The sequence below is a fragment of the Durio zibethinus genome, chromosome 13 (genome assembly GCF_047325235.1).
Source record: "Durio zibethinus cultivar Kanyao isolate XHJ-2024 chromosome 13, ASM4732523v1, whole genome shotgun sequence".
Classification (NCBI taxonomy): Eukaryota; Viridiplantae; Streptophyta; class Magnoliopsida; order Malvales; family Malvaceae; genus Durio; species Durio zibethinus.
The window spans coordinates 25,839,059-25,862,935 of NC_143174.1; the positions used below are offsets into that span (position 1 = coordinate 25,839,059).

The 23,877-nt window shown below is 33.2% G+C and overlaps 2 protein-coding genes and 1 pseudogene across 4 annotated transcripts; 2 read left to right on the forward strand and 1 right to left on the reverse strand.

Annotated features, from left to right (window-relative positions):
* Positions 1 to 65: 65 nt before the first annotated feature.
* Positions 66 to 2,390, reverse strand: LOC111302634 (uncharacterized; annotated as a pseudogene). Its single transcript, XR_016326804.1, has 2 exons — positions 2,269 to 2,390; positions 66 to 1,114 (listed from the first exon to the last, which is right to left on the reverse strand). The product of XR_016326804.1 is annotated as an uncharacterized LOC111302634 (transcript).
* A 680-nt stretch (positions 2,391 to 3,070) lies between these two features.
* On the forward strand, positions 3,071 to 9,655 carry LOC111303440 (homogentisate phytyltransferase 1, chloroplastic-like). 2 transcript variants are annotated; one of them, XM_089742348.1, is made up of 12 exons: positions 3,071 to 3,210; positions 3,355 to 3,402; positions 4,134 to 4,417; positions 4,734 to 4,808; positions 5,182 to 5,265; positions 5,758 to 5,847; positions 6,781 to 6,882; positions 7,469 to 7,564; positions 7,698 to 7,769; positions 7,859 to 7,954; positions 8,671 to 8,775; positions 9,494 to 9,655. In XM_089742348.1, exons 1-12 carry the CDS (start codon positions 3,156 to 3,158, stop codon positions 9,533 to 9,535), a joined length of 1,149 nt encoding a protein of 382 aa, XP_089598474.1. In that variant the 5' UTR covers positions 3,071 to 3,155; the 3' UTR covers positions 9,536 to 9,655. The 2 variants fall into 2 exon arrangements, with proteins under 2 accessions (XP_089598474.1, XP_089598475.1); XM_089742349.1 differs by lacking the exons at positions 3,071 to 3,210; positions 3,355 to 3,402 and adding an exon at positions 4,565 to 4,647 and having other exon boundaries at positions 4,161 to 4,386.
* Positions 9,656 to 17,451: 7,796 nt separating this feature from the next.
* Positions 17,452 to 23,643, forward strand: LOC111303441 (plasma membrane ATPase 4-like). The gene is made up of 16 exons (XM_022899702.2): positions 17,452 to 17,670; positions 18,783 to 18,902; positions 19,027 to 19,263; positions 19,553 to 20,314; positions 20,429 to 20,551; positions 20,637 to 20,741; positions 20,840 to 20,984; positions 21,085 to 21,249; positions 21,351 to 21,589; positions 21,678 to 21,710; positions 21,806 to 21,887; positions 22,007 to 22,167; positions 22,269 to 22,442; positions 22,532 to 22,714; positions 22,809 to 22,990; positions 23,164 to 23,643. Exons 1-16 carry the CDS (start codon positions 17,614 to 17,616, stop codon positions 23,258 to 23,260), a joined length of 2,865 nt encoding a protein of 954 aa, XP_022755437.1. The 5' UTR covers positions 17,452 to 17,613; the 3' UTR covers positions 23,261 to 23,643.
* The last annotated feature ends 234 nt before the right edge of the window (positions 23,644 to 23,877 follow it).

The following is a 23,877-nucleotide window of genomic DNA, read 5'->3' on the forward strand; positions in this document are numbered from 1 at the left end:
ATTCTCATATTTGGTTAGAGGGACACAAAATTGTGGGGGAAAGAATAGAAAATTTTAGAACTCAGTTATAATTTTAAGGAGCTATAGAAATTAGATTCAACGGAATTATGTTGCTTTCTGACAAACAAACCGCTGCAAACTTTTTGGCATATCTATTTTCTCACTAATTTTCTGCTTCTTTCTTGACATTTCTTGTTCCCCTACATGTTGCTCTGAGAAAGGCCTTTTTACTCTATCGTCAATCTCCTTTCTCTTCTTTGCTTTCTTACTCGGCTTGTTCCTTCCTTTTGTTTTCTTCTTAAGGTCAATATCTTTGGCAGCTTCCATTTCAGCTTCTACCTCCTTTGTTGGTTTCTTTTTCTTTCTCGCAGGCTTCATTGTATCAACCTTTGTTGGGTCTAACTTGATTGTTTCAGAGGGAAGCTTGTCAAGCAGACGTGCACTTCCTTTTCTCTCCTCTGTTTAGAAGTTTCAAATGGGTTTGCCACCTAAGAATCAAACTTGGGTTCCCCTGATCCTGGAATAAGAATGCTAGACCAACCTATGGAGTGCCCTATGCCGAGAACATCTTGATATGGTCGAAACAAGACTTTGCCAACCTGGTAACCTTTCACCATAGAATGGGTCATATATCTGCTATAAATCTGAGATCCAGAATAATCCGCTAAAATTTGCATGAATAGGCTGGTTCCAGCAGCAAGCAAACCCTTCTGACTGAAATTCAAGGTTTTTGCGTGGCCTGGCAAGGTTTGGATAACCTCAAATTTCCTCAGGTTAATCTTTTTTTTTTTTTTCTTTCCCAGATGTAATCATGAGATGGCCATTGGGGTGGAATCCCAACGATGATATAGGTCCTGGATGACAAAGCATTTTTACAAGCGGAGTAGCATTGGTGGGCTTCCACATGGTTACTGTAACACCTGAATGACCCACTGCAACAGCCCCATTAAATGGATTGACCTGTAATAATATCAGTGCGGCCAGAACCTGTCTGGAAATTACCTACCATCTCACTCGTTGTAACATCCTGATAATGAAGCTGACCAAATTTATTTATTGATGCCAAGAGGAAGTGGTTTTTCAGATACTGAAGTCTTAGTACCACACCATATTCCTGAAAGAATAAAAACTTTAACTCTGTTCAAGTTTAATGCATCTTGGGCAAACTTAACAACCAAGAAGATGGATGCAGGTAAATGGGTTGCTCAGAATATATTTCGACTCCAAAGGTGCAATTGACTATTCTAAATGCAAGATATCTCCTAAAGGTAGAGAACTCAAAGAATCATGAGCAAATTTAACATGCCTAAGCCCTAAGCATTATTTAAAACACAGAATAACCAATGTTAACATACATGGCTGGGCCAAAGATAAAACAAAAAACAGGACTTAATCAAACCTAGTTCAAGAAATAATGGGCAACAATTTGATCTTGAGCAAGCATCAGATCTATCAAATGCTGATAGAATATTGTAAAAGTTTATCAAATCTTAAAACCAGATAGAAATGAAGATCATAATATTCAGAAGAAACCACTATGGGCAAGTCATCCACATTTTTAGTTATGCATAAACATAACTCAAGAATTTTAGAGATATTTGTCAATTGTAAGGCATCAATCCCTAATGTACGATCTTTTATCCTATAACTCTTTCACACCACCATGTACATAAAAAATGTTTAATAACACGAAGGTTTCCTATTTAGTATTTGATGAACTGGGATCCAAGTACACTTGGTGGAGATGAAGTCCTGCTTGTGGCTGCTAATGCACATCAATATAGGATACTGAAGTTTAAGTAGCAACTTGATTCAACATGACTAATTGATAGTTCGCATGCACAAATATTAATCAAGCTAGGGAAAAAAGAAATGAGATAAAGAACGAAGGAAAGAAGAGGGCAAGACATGAGAATTTTAGGCTTCATGAAACACTAAGTTAATTAGTCAAGGTAGAGGAAGGTGGAATACCAGCAATTTCAGATATAATACAAACCCTACCAAAGCATAAACATATTTAACCTTTGATAAATTAAAATCATAATAAAAACAAAAGAAGAAAAACAAGCAACAAAACTTTTTAGTTGTATATATAGTGAACACTTAAGACGGTATGTGGTGTAAGCTTTTACCACAAAGAAACAAGAACTAAAACTTATTGAATTTGAGTAAACTTTATGTAACTGATTTCCAAAAGGTGATACATGATCAAAAGATCTTAGTGCAGCTCATTAAGTGAAACAATTTATATAAAGGAGGCATACTGACCTTTAAACAATGCAGTTCAGTCCCATCACAATTATAAATATAAGGGTACCTGCAATAGTGTAGCATCCTTAGCTGTAGTACTCAAATAAAGCTCTGAAAGGCCCTAAACCCTTAAGTTTTCATCTTGTAATCCCTGCAAAAAATTGACGAAATTTAGAATAAAAAAAACGCACACACATAGAGCCAAAAGTTTCAAGCACAAATAGAAATTCTATAACTCCAAATTAGCACATTTTCCTCTAAGATACTTCTTTACTTTTTGGTCCATCTCATCATCAAACATCTCCTGAAAATTAAAACCCAAGTTGAAAAAAAAATTAAAATCAACTATCCAGATGGGGAGGATGGCAAAAATTACAGCTCATGGCGAAGCAATGAAAAAAATGGTATTGAAAAGGAGGGAAAACCTTTCTGGGAACGCCATTTTCTTCTTTTGCGTTCATTCTATAATAAAAGAAAGGGCAAAGCCGCTTCGTTGGTGGGTCTGGTCTGGTCTGATCTGCTCCTGTTTTGTCTGCCTGCCAGTGCTTGCGATTGAAGGAAACCTGGGTGGTCTCAGGTGTAGCCATTTTTGTAGTATAATTACCAAAATATCCTCCTTTTATACCCTATATGTTATTTGATTTTTTTGTCAAGTTCTGTTTGATGTTTTTTTGTCTTGACCAAAAAATTAACTTTTTTTTTTTAAAGAAACAAAAAAACTGAGAGCGAGAGTATGCCAAAGCCAGCTTTTTTAGAAAATCAGACAGGCATCAAACTGACTGACAAAGAAAACCTGAATCAAACAAAGAAAACTTTTTCTTTGTCTCTTCAGTCTCTCCATCAACCTTTTTTTGCTCTGATTGACTGAGTGAAGAAGGAAAGGTTTTGGGGTCTCACCACTTTTAATGGGTGCTTTGATTCTTGGGTTCTCTACTGGAGGACATTCTTTGTTCACCCTTGGTGTGTTTCTTTTTTATTTGCTAATTATGGGTCAAATCTTTCATATATTTTTTATGTCATTTTCGTAGCTTTGGGCTAATTTATTTATTTTTATTTTATTGTGCTTATTTTTTTCATTTGACACATGGAATGAACACAAATTAGGAAGGAGTAGCTGGATGACTAATAATTTGAAGGCTGTACATTTTCCAGGTATGATTTTTTGTTTCTCCTTTCTTAGTCTGTTATAATCTTTCACAGTCTTTATAGCTAGTTTTAGCACATTTCTATTTGATAAAAATGAGAAATTGTTTGCATAGCTGTGATGTTTAGAAAAATAAAATGAAAAATTTTGTTCATCTGTTTTTATAGCAAAGCACTAATTAAGGGCTTTGAATTTCTAATGCACAAGTTGATAATTACTGTGTAAATGAACTACTTTTCAACTAATTATTAAAGTAATGATTTTTGCTGCCTCACTCATATCCACCTGAGCATCTAATGATCATGGCTTTCAAAATGTATATTTGGTGAAGTTGGTGAAGTTCCTATCCATTGACTATTCATAGATCTCACTATATTTACGGAAAAGAAAGTTGAATATTTTAGCTGGAGATTGGTAGAATTAATCCATTATTCAATTAATCATATTCATTGCATAATTTTTGTAAGTAAGTACCATTTTTAGTCAGTTATTTGTATTTTATTGATCTATTGGAGAATATGTATCACCTGCAGGCAGTGGCTTTTTTATTTTAGTTTATATTTGATAAGGTTCAATTTGAAACTTCACTAACTTCATCTAAGAAATTCTAAGTTTTTCTCACATTTTTCTGTTGTCCATCTATTTATTGTGTTTAAATTTTTTGCTCCAAGATTCTTTATCCTTTACAACTGGTGTAAATGGATGGCATTTAATATCATTCCAATCACTGGGGATATAGGTTCTTCTATAGGACTGCAAGTGCCAACATGCAATTCGTCTAACATACTAGAAAGGTTTTATGCTAAAAGGTTTCAGCGGCATATTGTCAAGCATCATGTTACAGGTATTCAGGAAACGCCTACAGCCTTCCAGAAAAGTAATACAAAGTTTCTGGTGAATGCCACCTCCGGTCACCCTTTTGAATCAGAGCCAGAAACTTACCCAAAGACCAGTTGGAATTCTGTTAAAAACGGATTGGATGCTTTTTACAGGTTTTCACAGCCTTACACAGTTATAGGCACAGTTAAGTTTTTGGTTTGATTACAATTGCACAAAATTAATATGTGGATGGGAACTTTTCATTATTCTACATTTCATAAAAAGTCAATTTCACTTGCATTGGTTGTATTTGTTTTTATCTTTTGGAGATCATTTTCTTTCTCTCAGCAGGCATTCAGCATTGTTTCAGTTTCACTCCTTGCATTGAGAAGGTTTCAGATCTTTCTTCCCTGTTTTTTACTGGGGTGTTGGAGGTGGTCGCACTGACATCTTTGTCATTTTTATTAACTTATTAGTAACTTAGTAGTTATAATGCTTACACATCTATTATATTTTTCAGGCCGTGGTTGCTGCCCTTATGATGAATATTTATATTGTTGGTTTAAATCAGTTGTCCGACATTGAGATAGACAAGGTAGCTTGATATGAAAATACAATTGGGAGAAGTTTATTTGTTTAATTAAGAATGAATGAATCTGCACTATGCCTTGCTAGACTCTTCTTTCTCCATCTTGCTGTATTTGAATCTCCTTTTGACAATATTTGACTGATCAAATAGTCTAGATGCCCTTCTTATTTCTTGTTGTTTCCTGCATCCCTGTCTGTGTTTGGTTCTATTGAAAATTCCTGAAGTTTGCAGCTCTTTTTTAGGCAGGTCATGCAGTAACTTCTTTTTTCTTTTAACAAGAGATTTGTGTACTTGATTTTTACTTGGAGCATGATCCTAGCAATTAGAGTAGATGGATATTTTATATGAATTGTCTAACTGTAGATCTGTTTCATTGTAGGTTAACAAGCCTTATCTTCCATTGGCATCAGGGGAATATTCCACATTTACTGGTTTCATGATTGTCACAGCATTTTCCATCATGGTATCCATTATTCATTTTTTGCCCAAATTTTCTTGTTATATTCATTATCTTCTGAGGTAAATATATCTGTGCATCTGATGCAAAGTATCATGCAGTGAAACAAAAAACCATATTGTCCTCATGGAAAGTGAAATAATAGTTTTTTACATTTTAAGATCATCAAAGAGGGAATCGACAGAAATGAGTAAGGTTTTGATGTGGAGAAGCATAAGTACCTGCATTTCAGTGATTAGATGCACATTGGATATCCATTTTGAGATGTTTATATTTAAATTGTTAAAAAGAAGAAAAAGGGACATTATTTTGAAAGGTCTTAAAATGGAAAGCATGTTTAATTTTAAAATAGAAGGATTACTGACAACTACTAAATCATTTATAGATGTACTTAGTACTTTTACGAATAATCCAACTTATTACTTATTATTTTTAATGTTTAATCAGCCAAGCTGGATTCATAAATAAATGCTTCTTATATCCTTCCTTTCTTTTCAGAGCTTTTGGCTTGGATGGATTGTTGGTTCATGGCCATTATTTTGGGCTCTTTTCATCAGTTTTGTGCTTGGGACCGCATATTCAATCAATGTGAGTTGGACTTTGGTTATCAAGGTGTTGCTTTATAGGAAAGATGGAGAAAATGAAGAGATATTAGGAAACCAAAAATATAAAAGGAATGAGAAAAGATGTTTTCACTTCCAAGTTGTATGCTTAGTGGGACAACGGAAAAATAGATGGAAAGAAACATATGTTGTTTTCCTTGATTGCTAAAGAGAAACAAAGAGTGGAAAGAAAATCATTACACATTAGCTTTCTATTGTACTGTTCATAAGTGAAGAAAGAAAAGGAAACTTAAAAGAGGGGACAATTCAGTAAACGTATTACTTTTGACACCTGTTCTTGTTTATTTTCTCACCTAAAATTTTATGGTCCAAAGAAAAAATGCCAATCTCACCGTTGTTTTTGCCCATCCCTTTTCTCTCCTACCAAGCAGGTGTTAAAAGCAACTTACCTTCCACCAACTGTAGCTAATGATCTACATATGCAATGGATATTGGAGCTTATTAGGTTAATGACCTGACTTTTATGCATAAATCTATCAACAGGACAAGAAAAAATGATTTAGTCTTTGTTTACCACATGGTGCCAATTCTAATTTTTGGAATTATTACAATCAACAAACTTGGTAGAAAGTTTACTGATGTCATGGTGTCTTTAGAATGTTCCATTCATCTTATTACTCCCAAATTGAGAAAATTATTGCAATGGTCCAAGTTAATGCTGTTTAACAGGACAAGAAAAAATGATATAGTCTTTGTTTACCACTTGGTGCCAATTCTAATTTTTGGAATTATTACAATCAACAAACTCGGTAGAAAGTTTACCGATGTCATGGTGTCTTTAGAATGTTCCATTCATCTTATTACTCCCAGATTGAGAAAATTATTGCATCCAAGTTAATGCTGTTTAACAGTGGTTTTTATATGATTTGATGATACTATAAACTTTCTGTAATTTCAGTTGCCACTACTGAGATGGAAAAGGTTTGCATTGGTTGCAGCGATGTGCATCCTAGCTGTTGGAGCAGTGATTGTTCAACTTGCTTTTTATCTGCACATACAGGCAGCTTTTCTCTTCCTTTTTGTTTCTTTTTTTCCCCACTTTCCCTTAGAACTCAATAAAACTTTTATTTGCTCCATTCTCACGTTAGATAAATGACCTCTAGATTGATATAAATCTTGATTTGATGCATAGCTACGTTGAAACTGATCTAGTTGAAGCATACCTTATTGCGTTATCCATCAAGTCAGTGAAGAAACTGGTATTTAATTTGCAACTGATCAATATGGTAAAATGAGTAAAAAGAATAGTTCCAATTTTGTTGTTTGAGAACTGCAAAATGGTCCTCTATATACTGGAACTTGGTCTCTAAAGGGCATTCCAGCAGTTAAAACTTGTAACTTGCCCTTGGGAACGGTGAGGTTGTCTTTATAGGATGAAAGAGGTATCTTCCCTTGTGAAATCGAGGCCCAGTGGGCCTACATACTAACCAAACTATACAAAAATGTTAGTCATTTCACCGTCCAAAAATTTTCTGACAATCATGTTTGTTGCTCTGTTCACTTGCAGAGATCATTCTTAGCAATATATGCTTCTTCTTTCATGGTCTAATCAATTAAAGTGCTTTAATATTTTGTGTGGTTTTCAGACCCACGTATTCAGCAGACCAGCTATCATTTCAAAGCCTCTAATTTTTGCTACTGCATTCATGAGCTTCTTCTCAGTTGTTATAGCATTATTTAAGGTAAATGTTGACCTCTATATTAATGAATTGCTGTATCTTCTATTTTGCATTTGATTCTAGTCCAGCAATTTATTTAATTTTTCATGGTCAAAACAGTAATTGCCATTCTAAGTTCGTGATGGATATCATGCAGGATATACCTGGTATTGAAGGAGATAAGATATTTGGAATCAGATCTTATACAGTACGACTGGGTCAAGAACGGGTGGGTTAAGCATATAAACATTTCATACATTAGGGCTCTCCTATTTAAAGTTTTTGTTATACTTTGGCTGTCTTAATTTACTTTCACAGGTGTTTTGGACTTGTATTTCACTTCTTGAAATGGCTTATGGTGCTTCCATTTTGGTTGGAGCAACATCTTCCTACACCTGGAGCAAAGTCATCACTGTATGTATTCAAGATATCCATTTCTTATTGAATGTTTTATGTTTTCTTTTGTTTTAAGAAATATACAGCAGTAAATGTTTGCCCAAGCTTGAAATATTGGGTGTTTCATATAATGATTTATATTTTAGAGTCCCTAACTATAGCATAGCCCCTGTGGCTGCCTTTCTTTCCCCTGATGAATACTAAAGAATGACATGCACCATGGTCAATTAAAGACTTTTTTATGGGTACTAAGATGAGAGATAAATATCTATGCTTACTGCTTATCAATTATTTATGCAAAATCTCTGATTGGTCTCTCTTGAGGTTTTCTAAGATATCATTCATTTTCTATTGTGTTTCTGGTTCATCATCTTTACTGTCTTTTTTCTTGTATTATTATTGATCACTAAAGAGCTTGGGCTTGGAAGAGCTCTTATTCCAAAACTTTATTTTAACTTTTAGATTAGGGCGTAAATTGATTTTTGCTAATTTCACTGGTTGCCTGATAAGAATTGATTGACGTTTTGTCATAATGTTATGGTGCAAGAAAACTGACAAAGACGTCAGGAAAGACCATAGCCTATCCAGAATCTTTGATTTGTATTGTTGGTATATCTGTTATTCATTGCCAACAATGCGGAAATTTTCTGATAGATACAATTTAATGTCCAATTAATTAAACAAGTATGTGAGCAATGACTAATGTACAATCCTTCCTTCTTGAATGTGATTAGGTTTTGAGTCATTCCATCTTGGCTTCAATTTTATGGATCCGTGCCAAATCTGTTGATCTGAAGAGCAAAGCTGCAATAACATCATGTTATATGTTTATTTGGAAGGTAATCATCAATCTTGGCTTATCAAAATATTTTATTGCTAAAATATGATGCTGAATTCTGACAATCTCTAACTGCAATTCAGATAGGAATAATTGGAACAAGGAAATAGAACAGAATTGACTTCATTTATAGCCCATGAGATGCATCCATTACCTAATTGCCATTGTTAAATTATTTTATTGGCTTTTGAATAATTCTTGATTTCTAAAGATTTTTGTGCTTTAATATTACATTTGCATGGCAAAAATGACTAATTTTATCAAATAGATGGTCTTGGATTCATATAATGGAGTATGAAGTTTGATTCATCTCCCTGCATGTCTGGGAAAAATATAATCTTGGTGTTAATGTTTTAGTTGGTCTTGATGGAGAGTGAACTAGGATGCAATAAAATACTAGGTATCTTCTATTATGGGTTGGTTTTGGGCTACACCAACATCAACATGCCCCGAAATAAGCTGGAACTTTATTGGAAATTACTCTACAAGCAGAGTATTTCTCTTCCATGCATAGGCTTGATGAAAATGACAAAGGAGGGGACTTACTGTTACTCCTGGAGAATTTTGTGAACCTTTTCCACTGCAAGCTCTAACAATTTGTTGTCATTTTGGTGGTTCATTTATCATTTAGACTGTCATTTCAATCTGAAGTTTTTCAAGTTTCTGTTCTTCATATCAAAATATTCATCTTCGATAATTAAATTGCTTTCTTCTTGCAGCTCTTCTATGCCGAGTACTTTCTCATACCGCTTATAAGGTGAGTACTGGAGCATTTTTAGAGGAATAATTTATCAAGTCATGTAGCCTAAGTTTGTTCCATCCCAAAGTAAAGAACGTAAGATGCCATCAAAATGAAAATCCAAGAAATTTTGTTCGCAGAATTGTGAGCAATAGTAAATTTAATCGTACGAATTGACATCTATAAACAAGTACTTAACAAGGTTTGACAATGAGATTTCCTCTCCTATGAAAGGGGGAGAAAATGGAGGGTGAAGCTCATACTAGAATAGACTATGAACAAAAGACATTAAGCTCCATCTCTAACTACCAGTTTGTTCATATATAAATCACCAGCAATGATCTCAAGGCCAGATAGCCAGAATCTAATAACTGAAAATAATAATGGAATAAAAAATTTAATAGGCAGTAAACCATTCCAGTAATAAAGATTAAGAGTAAAATGAGCCAACAAAATATCCCTTACTAGTTGGCTTTCAACTGCTGGAGGGATTATTGCTCTTTTGATAGAGAAAGAGGAGACCTCTATGAGAAAGACAGGCAAGAAAATGCCAAGGTAACATTGATAAGTGGAACTTGTGTACTTTCCATATTCTTTTAAAATTTTGGAGCCCTATCCAACCGAACCCAAGGCTATTTGCTGCAGATGGTTTTGAAGAATATATATACATATATGTATATTATATATAGAGCTGTTCAGTATTCCTTCAAAACAGGCCATGCTGGGTTTTTTTTTTTTTTTTTTTTTTTTTTCAAGATTCTCCATAATGAGGTAAGACTTAACAAAACAACACCAGTATCACCAGAAAAAACAGCATTGGTGGATGAGGGTGGATACAATCACATTTCATCATCTAGGGAAGATGCTAGCTTAGCTAGTTTCTTTTAATCCGATAATTCCTTCTAGTTTTTCTGTTTTTCATTCCAACCTTGAGATCATTTCTATTCATCCCTTTTTATTAACTATTATTTTAATTGGCTTAGAGTTCCTCTTTTTTGAGCCGTGACATGTAGGTGGGACCTTGGGTACAAATTTTATGGTTTGCTGAACCTAAAATTGCAGTTGTCCCTAACGGCTAAAATTGACACAGTGGAAATATGATTGTCCAACTTGATATATAGGATTGCAAGTCTTGCAATGTTTTGATCAACCTCACATATGTTTGTCATCTAAACAGATCCCCAACCCCACTTCCTGCCTTAATGCTTGTATGGTAGTTCTGGTTCATATAATTAAATATATAGAACCTGAAAAAAAAAAGGGAAAAAATGGAGGATTATAGTCCACAAATGTTGCTTAAAGGTATGATTAAAGCACTGTGGATGTTGCTTTTCTGGCTGTTTGACCTCCAAAAAAAATGTGATATAACAAAACAGTTTCGAAAGAACCCAATTAAACACTAACTTTTGTTTATTCGAATAAGAACAAAAGAAAGAAATTATACATAAGAATCCCAGTTTAACAAGTCACATGGCACTACATACTCGGTGACCAAAGACCAACCATGCCTTTGATTAATGCAATTAATTTGTTGGCAGCTAATTGCCCAAGTGTTCATCATTTTGCCATAATAATGATATTAGCCAGCATGATTGCCTACATAGTCCACCCCACAGCCTAATTTAAATCTAATATATTTGGTACACCAAAGATGCATATCTAATTATGAAATTTGTGCAACGAAATGTTTAAAAATCATGCCCACAAACCTACACGAGTGGTTTCGGTTTTTATGAGTTAACCCGTTAGCCATGCATAATCTGAATCATTAAAATTTTACCGTTAATATATAAAATAATAACCTCTTGTACGAACAAATAACATAACATTGTTTAATCATTCTTCACACATTGTTTAATCCTTCTTCACAGACGCGCACCAAATTGTTAACTATAAATGATGATAAATTATTTTTTGATACAGAAGAAATCATAGCTTAAAGATAAATAAAGTGGTTGTAAGTATCGGGATATGCACTAATTAAGCATGAATCAACGTTACATGAAGACATTTTAGCTTGGAGGACCTTTGTATGTTAGCTTATTCTTGGTAATAATGTTAAAATGTCCTCATCACAATGCGTAAGAGACGTTGCCGAAGAAGCATGCTTGATCCTCACATGAAAATGATCCTACTTAGAAAAAACGAAAAAAAAAAAAAAAAGAAAGTGTCAAAATTTGAGGATAAGTCAGCAAAAGTAGGTCAGGAAAAATAATTCAGATTAAAATAAATAGTATTGAACTCTATTATCTAGTTGGCCATGTCTGCTTTGTAAAGAGGAAAAAAATGGTTCAACTTGGACAAAATTTAAATTTTAAAGCTAATAAATCAAGATAATTATTATTATTATGTAAGAATCCCAAATTATTATCAAACATGTGATGTGACAACAATTTGTATTAAAATTCCAAGGTCAACTACAACTATATATGTCAATTTGTATCACAGGACATGCCGATGTAAGACAACAACATTAACAACATAAGAAAGACGAAATGGAGTTTTCAATAGTTTTTTTTTTTTTTTTTGTCAGACAATGAAAATTAAGAAAAGGTCAGATCATTTATAATCAAAAACTATATTTTTCTGCTGAAAGACAAATATCTTTCTAGGATTAGGAAAAAAAAAATAGAAAGACAACAAAGCATGTTGGTTCAAAATTAGTTGGTGCCATTAACGGCAAGCCATTTCTCTTTCAAACTCCATTATTTTTTTCTTTTTTGTAATGTAATTTTTGTTGGTCAAAATGCCAATTAATTAAATATATAATTAATTAACAAGTGTCTCTTCAAGGTTGTCAAACAATCACAATTCCAATTAACACAATTTTATTATTGTAAGTATCATTTTCCATCGTTAATCATGTTTGGTTCCAAGAACTTTCCCTTTTTCTTCATATATATATATATATATTATCCTTTTTTTTTTTTAAACACTCTCTTGTAAGATTATTTGTGTCTGCCATTAAAAGAAATACATCAATTTGTTGGTCTGACCAACCCAATTAGAGCAAAGTTCTTTTTGTCCTTCCCCATAATTTAAAATGTTGGTCAAGGAAATGTTTTTTTATACATAGCTGCCATATATGTACAAATATATATATATATATATATATATATATATTCTTAACTTAAAATAACAAGTTTGAATCAAAATTATTAACATGTGGTTTCATTTTCGAATTGATGGGCTCTTTTTCTTTTCTTATATTAACATCCTAATTTCTCACATTTTTACATTGTATTTTTTTTTAAATTACCTTTTCTTCAAATAGCCGTTAATAATCTAATTATATGAACCATGATCGGATTTCAAATTTAAATGTTTCATTGGTTTGAGAGTAAGAATGATAATTATATAATTTATCGATAAAATATTAAATTTTAATTTAATTTTTAATAATTTTAAATATATAAATAATAATAATCTCTTTCTCGAATTGTGTAAGTTGGACAAGTAGAAATGGTTAGAAACTTAATTTTATTTTTTCCTCAATTACTACAGTTATAGCATGAGATAATTTTATTTTTCTTTGAAACATTATAGCATGTGATAATAATTTATATAATTAGCTCCTCTGGTCTTTTTCTCAAAGCCAAAAGATGAGAAAATAAGATTTTGTACATGTGATTTGGAACGTCATACAAGTAGATTACAACATTATCAACCATTTGGGGGCTTAGTTGATTTACCCCCCGGTAAAATCTGCCTAGTTTTTTTCTAAATAAAAAGAAGTTGAAGTGCCGTGTTTGCAATTCACTGCTTTTGCACAATAATTCAGCTTTCTTTAACCAATTGAACCAGATAAAAATAATAAAAAAACAAATAATTAATTAAAGCTCGTAAAGATGCCACAAATAGACACATTTATCCATCTCTAACGCCACAAAAAATGCGTACAACGCACGATTATACTCCAGCATTAGCTAAAAACTACTATATAAAATATTCAAAGTTACGTACAAAGGATTAATTAGTTAATAAGAGAAATTATTTTACTGTTTCATTTGAATTTGACATGTACTTTTTTATTATTTTAAATTTTGCTCATTTTTAATTATATTAACATATTTTATTTTTACACTTACCCCCTCCTAACTTGAAATTTTGGCTTTATATTTCGTCACATCTTATGAATTTCATCTCTTTTATTAAGTGACTGAAATTCAAAATTTTTAAATTAAAATCTTAAGTTTTAATTATTGAGGTATTCTTTTTAAGGCTTGAAATTTTGAATTCACATGCTTAATCTCTTTGGATTAATGTATAAATTAAGTTAGATGGGTAATACACACTCAAACAGTTGACCCTATAACATATTATTGGCCTATAATATATGGCACAATTTATGATGTGAGATTCTTGCCAGATTCTTGGCACAGTTTAAAAAAAAAAAATTCAAAGATATCTGCTTTAATTTATTAATAACAAGTAATACGAATTTCTCGATATGGGAGCTGAAGTTCCTGAGGCATGATTAATTCAAAATGATAGCCAGAAATTTAAAAAATGACGGCCGCCTGTTCCTGTCTGTCCTCAATAGCCTGCACAATTTCTCATGTCTACTACTCTTTGGACTACACAACAAGTGCTGATTCAGTATTTGATAAACAAAAAATGTATTTTTTTTCAATAATTTTTTATATGCTTTCAATGGATAAAACTTCAATCCTTATTGATATGGAATATCGTTTGTTCCACTTGTGCCAAAAGATAAGAAGTTTTTTTTTTTTTTTAAATTTTTTCGGGGTGGGGTATAAATTTTTATTATAAATAAAAAATTATCTTATACATTTATAGTGGTGAATTTTAAAATTTTACCATTAGATTTAAATAAATGACATGCTTCATTGAATTATAAATAAAAAATAATTAAATTAACATAATTATTTGCATGAGCATTTAAATCTTACGTATGTCTGGATTATAATGTCGTGCTACATGATTTTGATTAGAAAAAATAACCACTAATATAATACCATTTATGATAATTTTTTGGCTAAATTCTCCAACTTAATTTAATATGAGTATAATCCCACCAAAAAAAAAAAAAAGTCAAATTGGGATTTGTTTCTCTCCAACTTAAAAACATTAATTAAAAATAATTTATCATTTTTTAGGATAAACACATATATAATTCTCAATCATATGATTGTTACATATCGATTTTTTTACAAAAAAATTAAATATCTAAATGATCGGCCATAGAAGAAGAGTTTTTCCCTTGATGTAGCAAAATTTAATAGCACATATTACATCATCAATGAAATCAAATGCCTAATAAATTTGGTTAAATTATGATCATCTTCTCCTGCTCTTAGTATATAATCATAAATCCCAGTTGGGATTCATAATTCTTAAAATTCAAAATGACACTTCATTTGTTGACTTTTGTTTTAAAATTATATAAATATTATTCTCAACTCCAATTAGCCAATAGCAAGTGGGAGTACAAGATCACCACTCACGCAAGGAAGAAGGGAAAATAATTGAGAATTGAGTGGAACGATACAACATTATTTCCACTTTTGTTGGTAGGCAACTGGATATATATAAAATTTCAACCTGGATCAGTGTTTTGGTAGGGGAGTTGATCAACCAGGGGATGATGGGATTGATGACTAATGCTACACCATTTTTCTCAGGTTTTATATTGTGCAGTTCATAGCTACAGATTTCAACCCTGGAAACAGAAGAAAATCAAGTGATATTTGCCTTATTTTTCTTATTGCTAATAAGCTGGTGGAACTCTATGCCTTTGCTATCGACAATAGAAGAATAGGTCAAACAAAAAATTCAGAAAAAAAAAAAAAGGAGTGTCTAGAATTAATTACATACATAATGCATCTTCTTCCATATGGTTGATGTGATTTTTACAAAGTAAAATGTTAGGAACCTACACATTTTCTGTTTGGCCCATATTTTTTATATTTGGTGAATTTTTTTAGTGATCATATCAAAAATAAAATAATTAATAATAATTAAAAAGCCTAGTTATTTTAGGTTAATTTTGAAATGATACATTTATGGTAAAACATTAAAGTTAAAGGAAAATATTTATATGAAATTTTATAGATGAAATTTGTGATATTTTTTATTAAAAATGAGGAAACAAAAACTAAAATAAAAAATTGAAACTAATATATTGAAAATTTTCATCATATAGATCAAACGTGTAAATTAAAAAAATTAATAAATTTTGATGTATTTATTAAATAAGCATTTTTAGTAAAAATATTAATAAAATTTTTATCATTGAATAAGTATCGATCAAATTTAGATTATAAGCAATATTTTTAGTAATACTTTTACATATTATTGATTTCATGTTAAATTCTATCAATATATCAATTTGAAATTTTTATTAAAGTTTTTATTTATTTATTTCTATTAAAAAAATTTCACAAGTTTCAACTATGAAATTTTATGTAAATTTTACCTAAAATTAGAACTCTAGTTGTACAAGAAACTTTTTTTTCTTTTTTTAAATATTTGGAAAGAAAAAGCTCAGTTGTTTTTTAATATATGCAGGACTTGGTTGAAATTTAATTACAACTAACACCAAAGATTAAGCTGATAAATTGATAGGTGATAGAGTTTAATTAACTTTTATTACATATTAATGCAAAATTTTTATTTGAAAAATAATAATAGAAAATTATGATAGAAGGCAACATCAATACGTCACGCATCAATGTTTTATACCTATATATATATATACACACTAACATATATAATTTTGCTTCTACTTTTTTTTTCCCAAAAAAAAAAAGAAATGTGCTTTGTTTAGGGATTGGGGATGATAGACCGACTTTCTATTATATATTAAGGACCCGCCAAAATTAAAAGTCAATCTCTCCCATATAAACAAAACATTATTTTACTCTCTTTTATTAATTAATTTTATAAATTCTTTAATTGTAATTTATATCCATTCCACTTGCAACCGCCTATGCATATCTTTCACTTCACCATGCATGCCATGGCATGTCTCCATACATTCCTACATGCATAACATTTTTTACATAATACTGTATCCAAACTCGACTTGCCCATTGATGGGTAGCCTGTTCGGTACGCGAATTTGGCTTGAATTTGGTTCGACTTTGGATAAGGATTCTTAATTTTGGAACAAATTCAACTTATTTCGTGAAAAGTATTGAATTATAAAATAATTATTTTTTGTTTAAATTTAAAAATATTAAAACATAGTTATATATATTAATATTTTTAATATTTTAATAATAAAATTCAATTGAATGAACTTAAGTTGGCATGCCGGAATGAATCTCGTGCAAGCTTCTAGTTCTATAGGTGCCAACTTGGCTAGGCCAAGCCTGACAGATGCTTTTAATCCAAATCATATATTATTATCGTTTTATAAAATTGCTTTACGTTTTGTTTTGTCTGTGAAGAACAAATCAAAATCAATTTTTTCTTTTTTCTTTTCCTAAAAATGATTTCTTCCTTTTAATATCAAAATCAAAATAAAAAAATCATAAATTTTCTTCCTGTCCCATTATGATAATTTAAAAAAAAATAATAACAAATTCATACAAAACGTAACTTGACATGCAACGTAATTCTAACACCACTGGTGGTTCCATGGCGAGGTACAAAAAAACTAACTTTTTCTTCTTATTATGGTAATCGTTTAAGTTCCCTTAAGTCAATATGTTATTATTCATTTTAACGACGTTATTTAAGATTACCATGCAATTATGAAAAAAAGCCTATGTAAACGTGATAAGAGTCAGGTGGCGGCATGATTCGATGAATGATGAACCGACAAGTCACCGGTAAGAAGAGAGAGAAGAGAAATAGTGACAGCAAAGGCAGGGTCCCACCCAAGGGGCTAAACGGCGGGGCGGGGCGGGGCTTTGTGGGGTGGGGGGGCAAAGGGAAGGCTTTTATTACGACTTGAAAGCCTCTCGTCGTGTCTCGTTTGATCAGCTATATATTTCAGTCTTCTGCACAGGGAAAAAAGCCACAGTATAAAATTTTTCTCTCTCACTCGAACCCAACCCTTTTCTTTTTTATTTAAGTATCCATTTTCTTAAGCTGTTGTTGCCGCTTCCTGCTTGCCAGTAGAAACAAAACATGGCTGGTAACAAAGCTATCAGTCTGGAAGAGATCAAGAACGAGACTGTTGATCTGGTAACAAATAATTCATTTCCATTTGATTCATTTTTACCTCTTCAGTTTTTTCTTCCAACTAATTTCTTCTTCCTGTTAAAAAAAATTGAGTTTTTTTCTCAGTGAGCTAAAATCAAAGTTTAAACGTGAAATAAATTGATTTCCTCAGCCATAGAATGCACTATCGCTGTGACAAACAGATTAAAAATACTAATAAATGTCAAAAGTAATGATATTTTGTCTGATTTTTGAACTGTTGAAATATTTACAAATGATGTAAAAATAAATAACTATTGAGGGATCGGATATTGTGAAAAATACTACTCGAATTTTCTTTCAAATTTTTTCTCACAAGCCAAACAGCTCTTATAGTAATTTCTAAAAATGGTTATAAACATGTGAAAAGGAGGGACAGAACAGGGGAGTGACAGAGTTGGCTACGTTTGAATCTTCTCCTCGTACTTTTTTAAAGGTGTTTTTGTCTGTTTTTATTGAAAGTGGTCTGTTTGTTTTGTTAGTTTGGGAATTTTAGGTACTTTTCCGTTCAGTTTTAATTTTTTTACCATTTATAAAAAAGTTTTTTTTTTGACAAAAGTTTTATTTTATTTAAACATATATTTTCTAAATTTTGATACACTTACTTAGAATGGAGCGTGGATTGTACGGACCAATCACATGTGGGACAAGTCGGGAATGACTGATCCCACCTCCTGACAAAGGACCTTTTGATGTTGTCTTATCATGGGTTACGTCCACGCTTTGACTTCATTTGGGAAGCATCCCCAGGGCCCAAGTCATAAGCCACTCTAAGTCATGAGCCCACTCGGTCCATTTGACCAAGTCGGCTTGTCAGCCTGAAAAATTGTACTTTTCAGATTAAATGCTACCTATATCTGCAGAAAATTCGAACCAATATCATATTCAAAGGTTTATCTGACGCAACTATTAATTCATTTATTAATAGTTACGGATTAGTTGATACTGTGATGGACTTTTAATTTCACTATGTATTCCAATCCAAAAAGTTAGATAAATTTGAACCTATATTCATAATTTGTTTGTTGCTCTAAAATTTGACACATAGAATAAATAGGATGGAAATCTCAATGCCATGGTAATTACTCGGTTTACAGGAAAAAATCCCCATCGAGGAAGTGTTTGAGCAGCTGAAATGTACCGAAGAAGGATTGACTTCGGAAGAGGGAGCCAACAGGATTCAGATTTTCGGACCCAACAAGCTAGAAGAGAAAAAGGTGTTATTATCATGCTTACAATATATAGTGGCCTATCAAATTCAATTCATGTTGACAAGAAAATTGCTTAAAGACCTAATGTTGATTGCTAAAAATTTGGAATATTGTATATTTAAATGATCAGGAAAGCAAAATTCTCAAGTTTTTGGGGTTCATGTGGAATCCCCTGTCATGGGTCATGGAATCTGCTGCGATCATGGCCATTGCTTTGGCTAATGGTGGTGGGAAGCCCCCGGATTGGCAAGACTTTGTCGGCATTGTTTGTTTGTTGGTAATTAACTCTACCATCAGTTTCATTGAAGAAAACAATGCTGGAAATGCTGCTGCTGCTCTCATGGCTGGTCTTGCTCCAAAAACCAAGGTAATTAAAAGCGAGATTTTTTAGTACACTTTTGTTGGAGGAGTAGGATTTTTTTTTTCTGTTTACTAAAAGAAAACTAAAACTAAAACTAATGCTCATGTAAGAATTAGCCAAGAAAGATTCTAATTCTAGATATGTATTTATGCACATGGTGGATGATCTGATGACTGGTTATGCCCGATGCTTATATCAGAAAGTTTGTGATTGCTATATTTTAGTAATTTGAAGGATTATTTTTCTTGCAAACATGTTGAAATTCGTTGTTAACTTATATGGTGGTGAAATATAGGTGCTTAGGGATGGAAAGTGGAGTGAGCAAGAAGCAGCAATTCTGGTTCCAGGAGATATCATTAGCATTAAATTGGGAGATATCATCCCTGCTGATGCCCGTCTTCTTGAAGGTGATCCATTGAAGATTGATCAATCTGCCCTAACAGGAGAGTCACTTCCTGTGACCAAGAATCCTGGGGATGAAATCTTCTCTGGTTCAACTTGCAAACAGGGTGAAATCGAAGCTGTTGTTATTGCTACCGGTGTTCATACCTTCTTTGGAAAGGCTGCACATCTTGTGGACAGCACCAATCAAGTAGGACACTTCCAAAAGGTGCTCACTGCTATTGGAAACTTCTGTATTTGTTCCATTGCCACTGGTATGTTGGTTGAGATCATAGTCATGTATCCAATTCAGCACCGCAAGTACAGGGATGGAATCGACAATCTCTTGGTTCTCTTGATTGGTGGTATTCCGATTGCTATGCCCACTGTTTTGTCTGTAACCATGGCCATTGGATCTCACAGGCTGTCTCAGCAGGGTGCTATCACCAAGCGTATGACTGCCATTGAAGAAATGGCCGGTATGGATGTCCTTTGTAGTGATAAGACAGGAACATTAACTCTCAACAAGCTGAGTGTTGATAAAAACTTGATTGAGGTATTTGTAAAGGATGCGGATAAGGAGCATGTTCTCCTGCTTGCCGCAAGGGCCTCTAGAACTGAAAATCAAGATGCCATTGATGCCGCCATCGTTGGAACGCTTGCTGACCCTAAGGAGGTATACCCGTTTCTTCTCTCTTCTGTTTCTGTTTCTTGATTCAGCTAAATGGCTAAAATGAGAGGGCAAATGGCTCTTGGATTAGTATTTATGTTCAATATGCTATTCATACAGGCAAGAGCTGGTATTAGAGAGGTACACTTCTTCCCTTTCAATCCTGTGGACAAGAGAACTGCTTTGACTTACATTGATTCCGATGGCAACTGGCACCGAGCAAGCAAAGGTGCTCCTGAACAGGTAACCTTGTTATTATGAACATTACATTAATATAGGAAAATTTATGGGGTGTTCTGTGTCCTAATTATTTAATATCTGTCGACAGATCTTGAACCTTTGTAATGCAAAAGAAGAACTTAGGAAGAAAGTTCATTCTATCATTGACAAGTTTGCCGAACGTGGGCTTCGGTCATTAGCTGTTGCAAGACAGGTTTCTCTAGAAATCACGATGTTCTAATCATTATTCTGTTATTTCAATATTGAATGTTCCCTTACTCAGCTACCCTTGCTCATTTTCTATACTTCCAGCAAGTGCCAGAAAAAACAAAAGAAAGTGCTGGTACTCCATGGCAATTTGTGGGTTTGTTGTCTCTGTTTGATCCTCCAAGGCATGACAGTGCAGAAACCATTCGCAGAGCTCTTCATCTTGGTGTGAATGTCAAGATGATCACGGGTAATTGAATCCTTTTATGAGTTCATCAATGGACAATTCGATCACTAGTACTTCGTTCTCTGAGGCAATTGCTCACTTATACTTTTGTATTTCTGTCCAGGTGATCAACTTGCCATTGCAAAGGAAACTGGCCGCAGACTTGGAATGGGAACAAACATGTATCCATCTGCTTCTTTGCTAGGTCAACACAAAGATGCCAGCATAGCTGCCCTTCCTGTGGAAGAGTTGATTGAGAAGGCAGATGGGTTTGCTGGCGTGTTTCCAGGTAACTGGTTTTGGCATCCTGGCTATTCACAAGCAAGAAATTCTTATTTTTTATTTTGGTCTGGAGTAGCATAACACCTGTTTTTGACACTCATTTTACAGAGCACAAATATGAAATTGTGAGGAAGTTGCAGGAGAAAAAGCACATTTGTGGAATGACTGGAGATGGTGTTAATGATGCTCCTGCTTTAAAGAAGGCAGATATTGGTATTGCTGTGGCTGATTGTACAGATGCCGCACGAAGTGCTTCAGACATTGTTCTTACAGAACCTGGACTGAGTGTTATTATCAGTGCAGTTTTAACTAGCAGAGCTATTTTCCAAAGGATGAAGAACTACACTGTAAGTTGCTCTCTCCTCTTTAAACATATGCTAAAGATTTACGTGGTATATTTTGCAACGCATGACTTTGCTTTCTTTACTTTCACAGATTTATGCAGTTTCCATTACAATCCGTATTGTGGTATGTACATAACAAATGATTTTATATGAATTAATTAATAACTTTAACCTGCGTGTATTGGTTCATATATGTGACTTTTATTTTTGATTTTGTAGTTGGGGTTTATGCTTATTGCTCTCATCTGGAAGTTTGACTTTTCTCCATTCATGGTTTTGATCATTGCCATTCTAAATGATGGTGAGATTCTATAAAGTGGATTATTACATAATTTTCATATGATTCATCATGTTCTTATGTTGTATGATTAACTGGCTTGGAACATTATATTAACATCAATCAATTTGAATATTACTCAGGAACTATTATGACAATCTCAAAGGACAGAGTAAAGCCATCTCCCTTGCCTGATAGCTGGAGACTGAAAGAAATTTTTGCCACCGGAATTGTGCTTGGAAGCTACTTGGCATTGATGACTGTCATATTCTTCTGGGCTATGCATGATACTCACTTCTTTTCAGTAGGTGTTGCTGAAAGCTGGCACTTTATGTTTTGTGAAGGATTCAAAGTTCATTTCTGATTTCTGTTTAGTCTCTTAACAGTTCGTATCTATGAATGCAGGACAAATTTGGCGTTAAGTCTCTAAGGCACAGAGACAATGAAATGATGGCTGCTTTATATTTACAAGTGAGCATTGTAAGCCAGTCTCTGATTTTTGTGACTAGATCACGTAGCTGGTCCTATGTTGAGCGTCCTGGACTACTATTGATGACTGCCTTCGTTATTGCACAGCTAGTAAGAATTTACTTTACATTATATCCAATTTCTGAGTTCAATGAAGGGATGCATATTATAGTAAGCTAATCAATTCTGGTGTTTTTTAGGTTGCTACTATGCTTGCTGTCTATGCTAACTGGGGATTTGCAAAGATTAAAGGAATTGGTTGGGGATGGGCTGGTGTAATATGGCTTTACAATATTATTTTCTACATTCCACTGGATCCAATGAAGTTTGCCATTCGTTACATCTTAAGTGGAAAAGCGTGGCTCAACTTACTTGAAAATAAGGTATACTTATCTTACATTAGATTACTTCAAAAAAAAAAATTATATATTTCTTTGCATTCGGTTGTTTGGTTTACTAATCTGGCCGCTGTAACAGACTGCGTTCACCACCAAGAAAGATTATGGCAAGGAAGAGAGAGAGGCTCAATGGGCTCTTGCTCAAAGGACATTACATGGGCTTCAGCCACCAGAAACTACTAATCTCTTCAATGACAAGAACAGCTATAGAGAGTTGTCCGAGATTGCTGAGCAGGCCAAGAGACGAGCAGAGGTTGCAAGGTACACATTCAGTTATCCTTCCTAAGAATATACTAACTTCCACATGAAATATTTCTTTAAACATCTAGTAATTAATAGCTAAAACTGTTTATCATTATACTTTAGATCTTCTGGCACAATTATGGATTCTAGTATATATAACAACAAAAAATTTTACCACTGTTTGCTTATAGGCTTCGAGAGCTTCACACCCTCAAAGGGCATGTGGAGTCAGTAGTGAAGCTGAAGGGACTGGACATTGATACAATCCAGCAGCATTATACAGTTTAGAAACGGGAAAAATGCTTGAAATTGAAGGTTGTAGTTCAATGACGACATATGCTGGTCATTGAAGAGAAAGAAGAACTAATTAATTAGTTTAAACTTTCTAGATAGGGACAACATGTCTGTGGTATAATTTTCCTGCCCTAGCTGTTTCCTTTTCTTTTCTTTATGTAATTCAAGGCCGGAAGAAAGGGTTGTGTTATTGGTCACTTCATGCTCCAATAAGGAGCCATGTAATGTTCCATGTTACACAGTTTATCTACTTTTCCCTTGGGTTTTCTATCTTCTCTGTATTCTTGTGTACACTATCTACACTATCGGTTGCTCAAGTTAACTGCCTTTGACTGGCAATTGGCAACTATATATCAAATGCCAAAAGGAGTTTCAAGTTTCCTTATTCCATGAGCTTAGGTTTCTGGAAGGACTTCAGGATGGCATTTTATGACTAGCGTTTTATCACTTGACATTATCCTTAAGAGTGTGCAAAGAACGGTACTCAAACAGTGCAGTCTATTCCATGAACAGATCGATCTTTGAAAATGTTTGGAATGAAAATTTTCATTGTGTTAGATTTGCCATCAAAGAAAAAAACTTTCTGTCCAGAACTTGATCATATAGCTGGC

Excerpts from the sequence above, each read along its gene's own strand:
- LOC111303440 (XM_089742348.1), top strand. The coding sequence starts at position 3,156 with ATGGGTGCTTTGATTCTTGGGTTCTCTACTGGAGGACATTCTTTGTTC. Across the intron at positions 5,848-6,780 it reads GGACCGCATATTCAATCAAT|TTGCCACTACTGAGATGGAA; the intron begins GTGAGTTGGACT and ends CTGTAATTTCAG. Across the intron at positions 6,883-7,468 it reads CTTTTTATCTGCACATACAG|ACCCACGTATTCAGCAGACC; the intron begins GCAGCTTTTCTC and ends TGTGGTTTTCAG.
- LOC111303441 (XM_022899702.2), top strand. The coding sequence starts at position 17,614 with ATGGCTGGTAACAAAGCTATCAGTCTGGAAGAGATCAAGAACGAGACT. Across the intron at positions 21,590-21,677 it reads AAAGGATGAAGAACTACACT|ATTTATGCAGTTTCCATTAC; the intron begins GTAAGTTGCTCT and ends TTACTTTCACAG. Across the intron at positions 22,991-23,163 it reads AGACGAGCAGAGGTTGCAAG|GCTTCGAGAGCTTCACACCC; the intron begins GTACACATTCAG and ends GTTTGCTTATAG.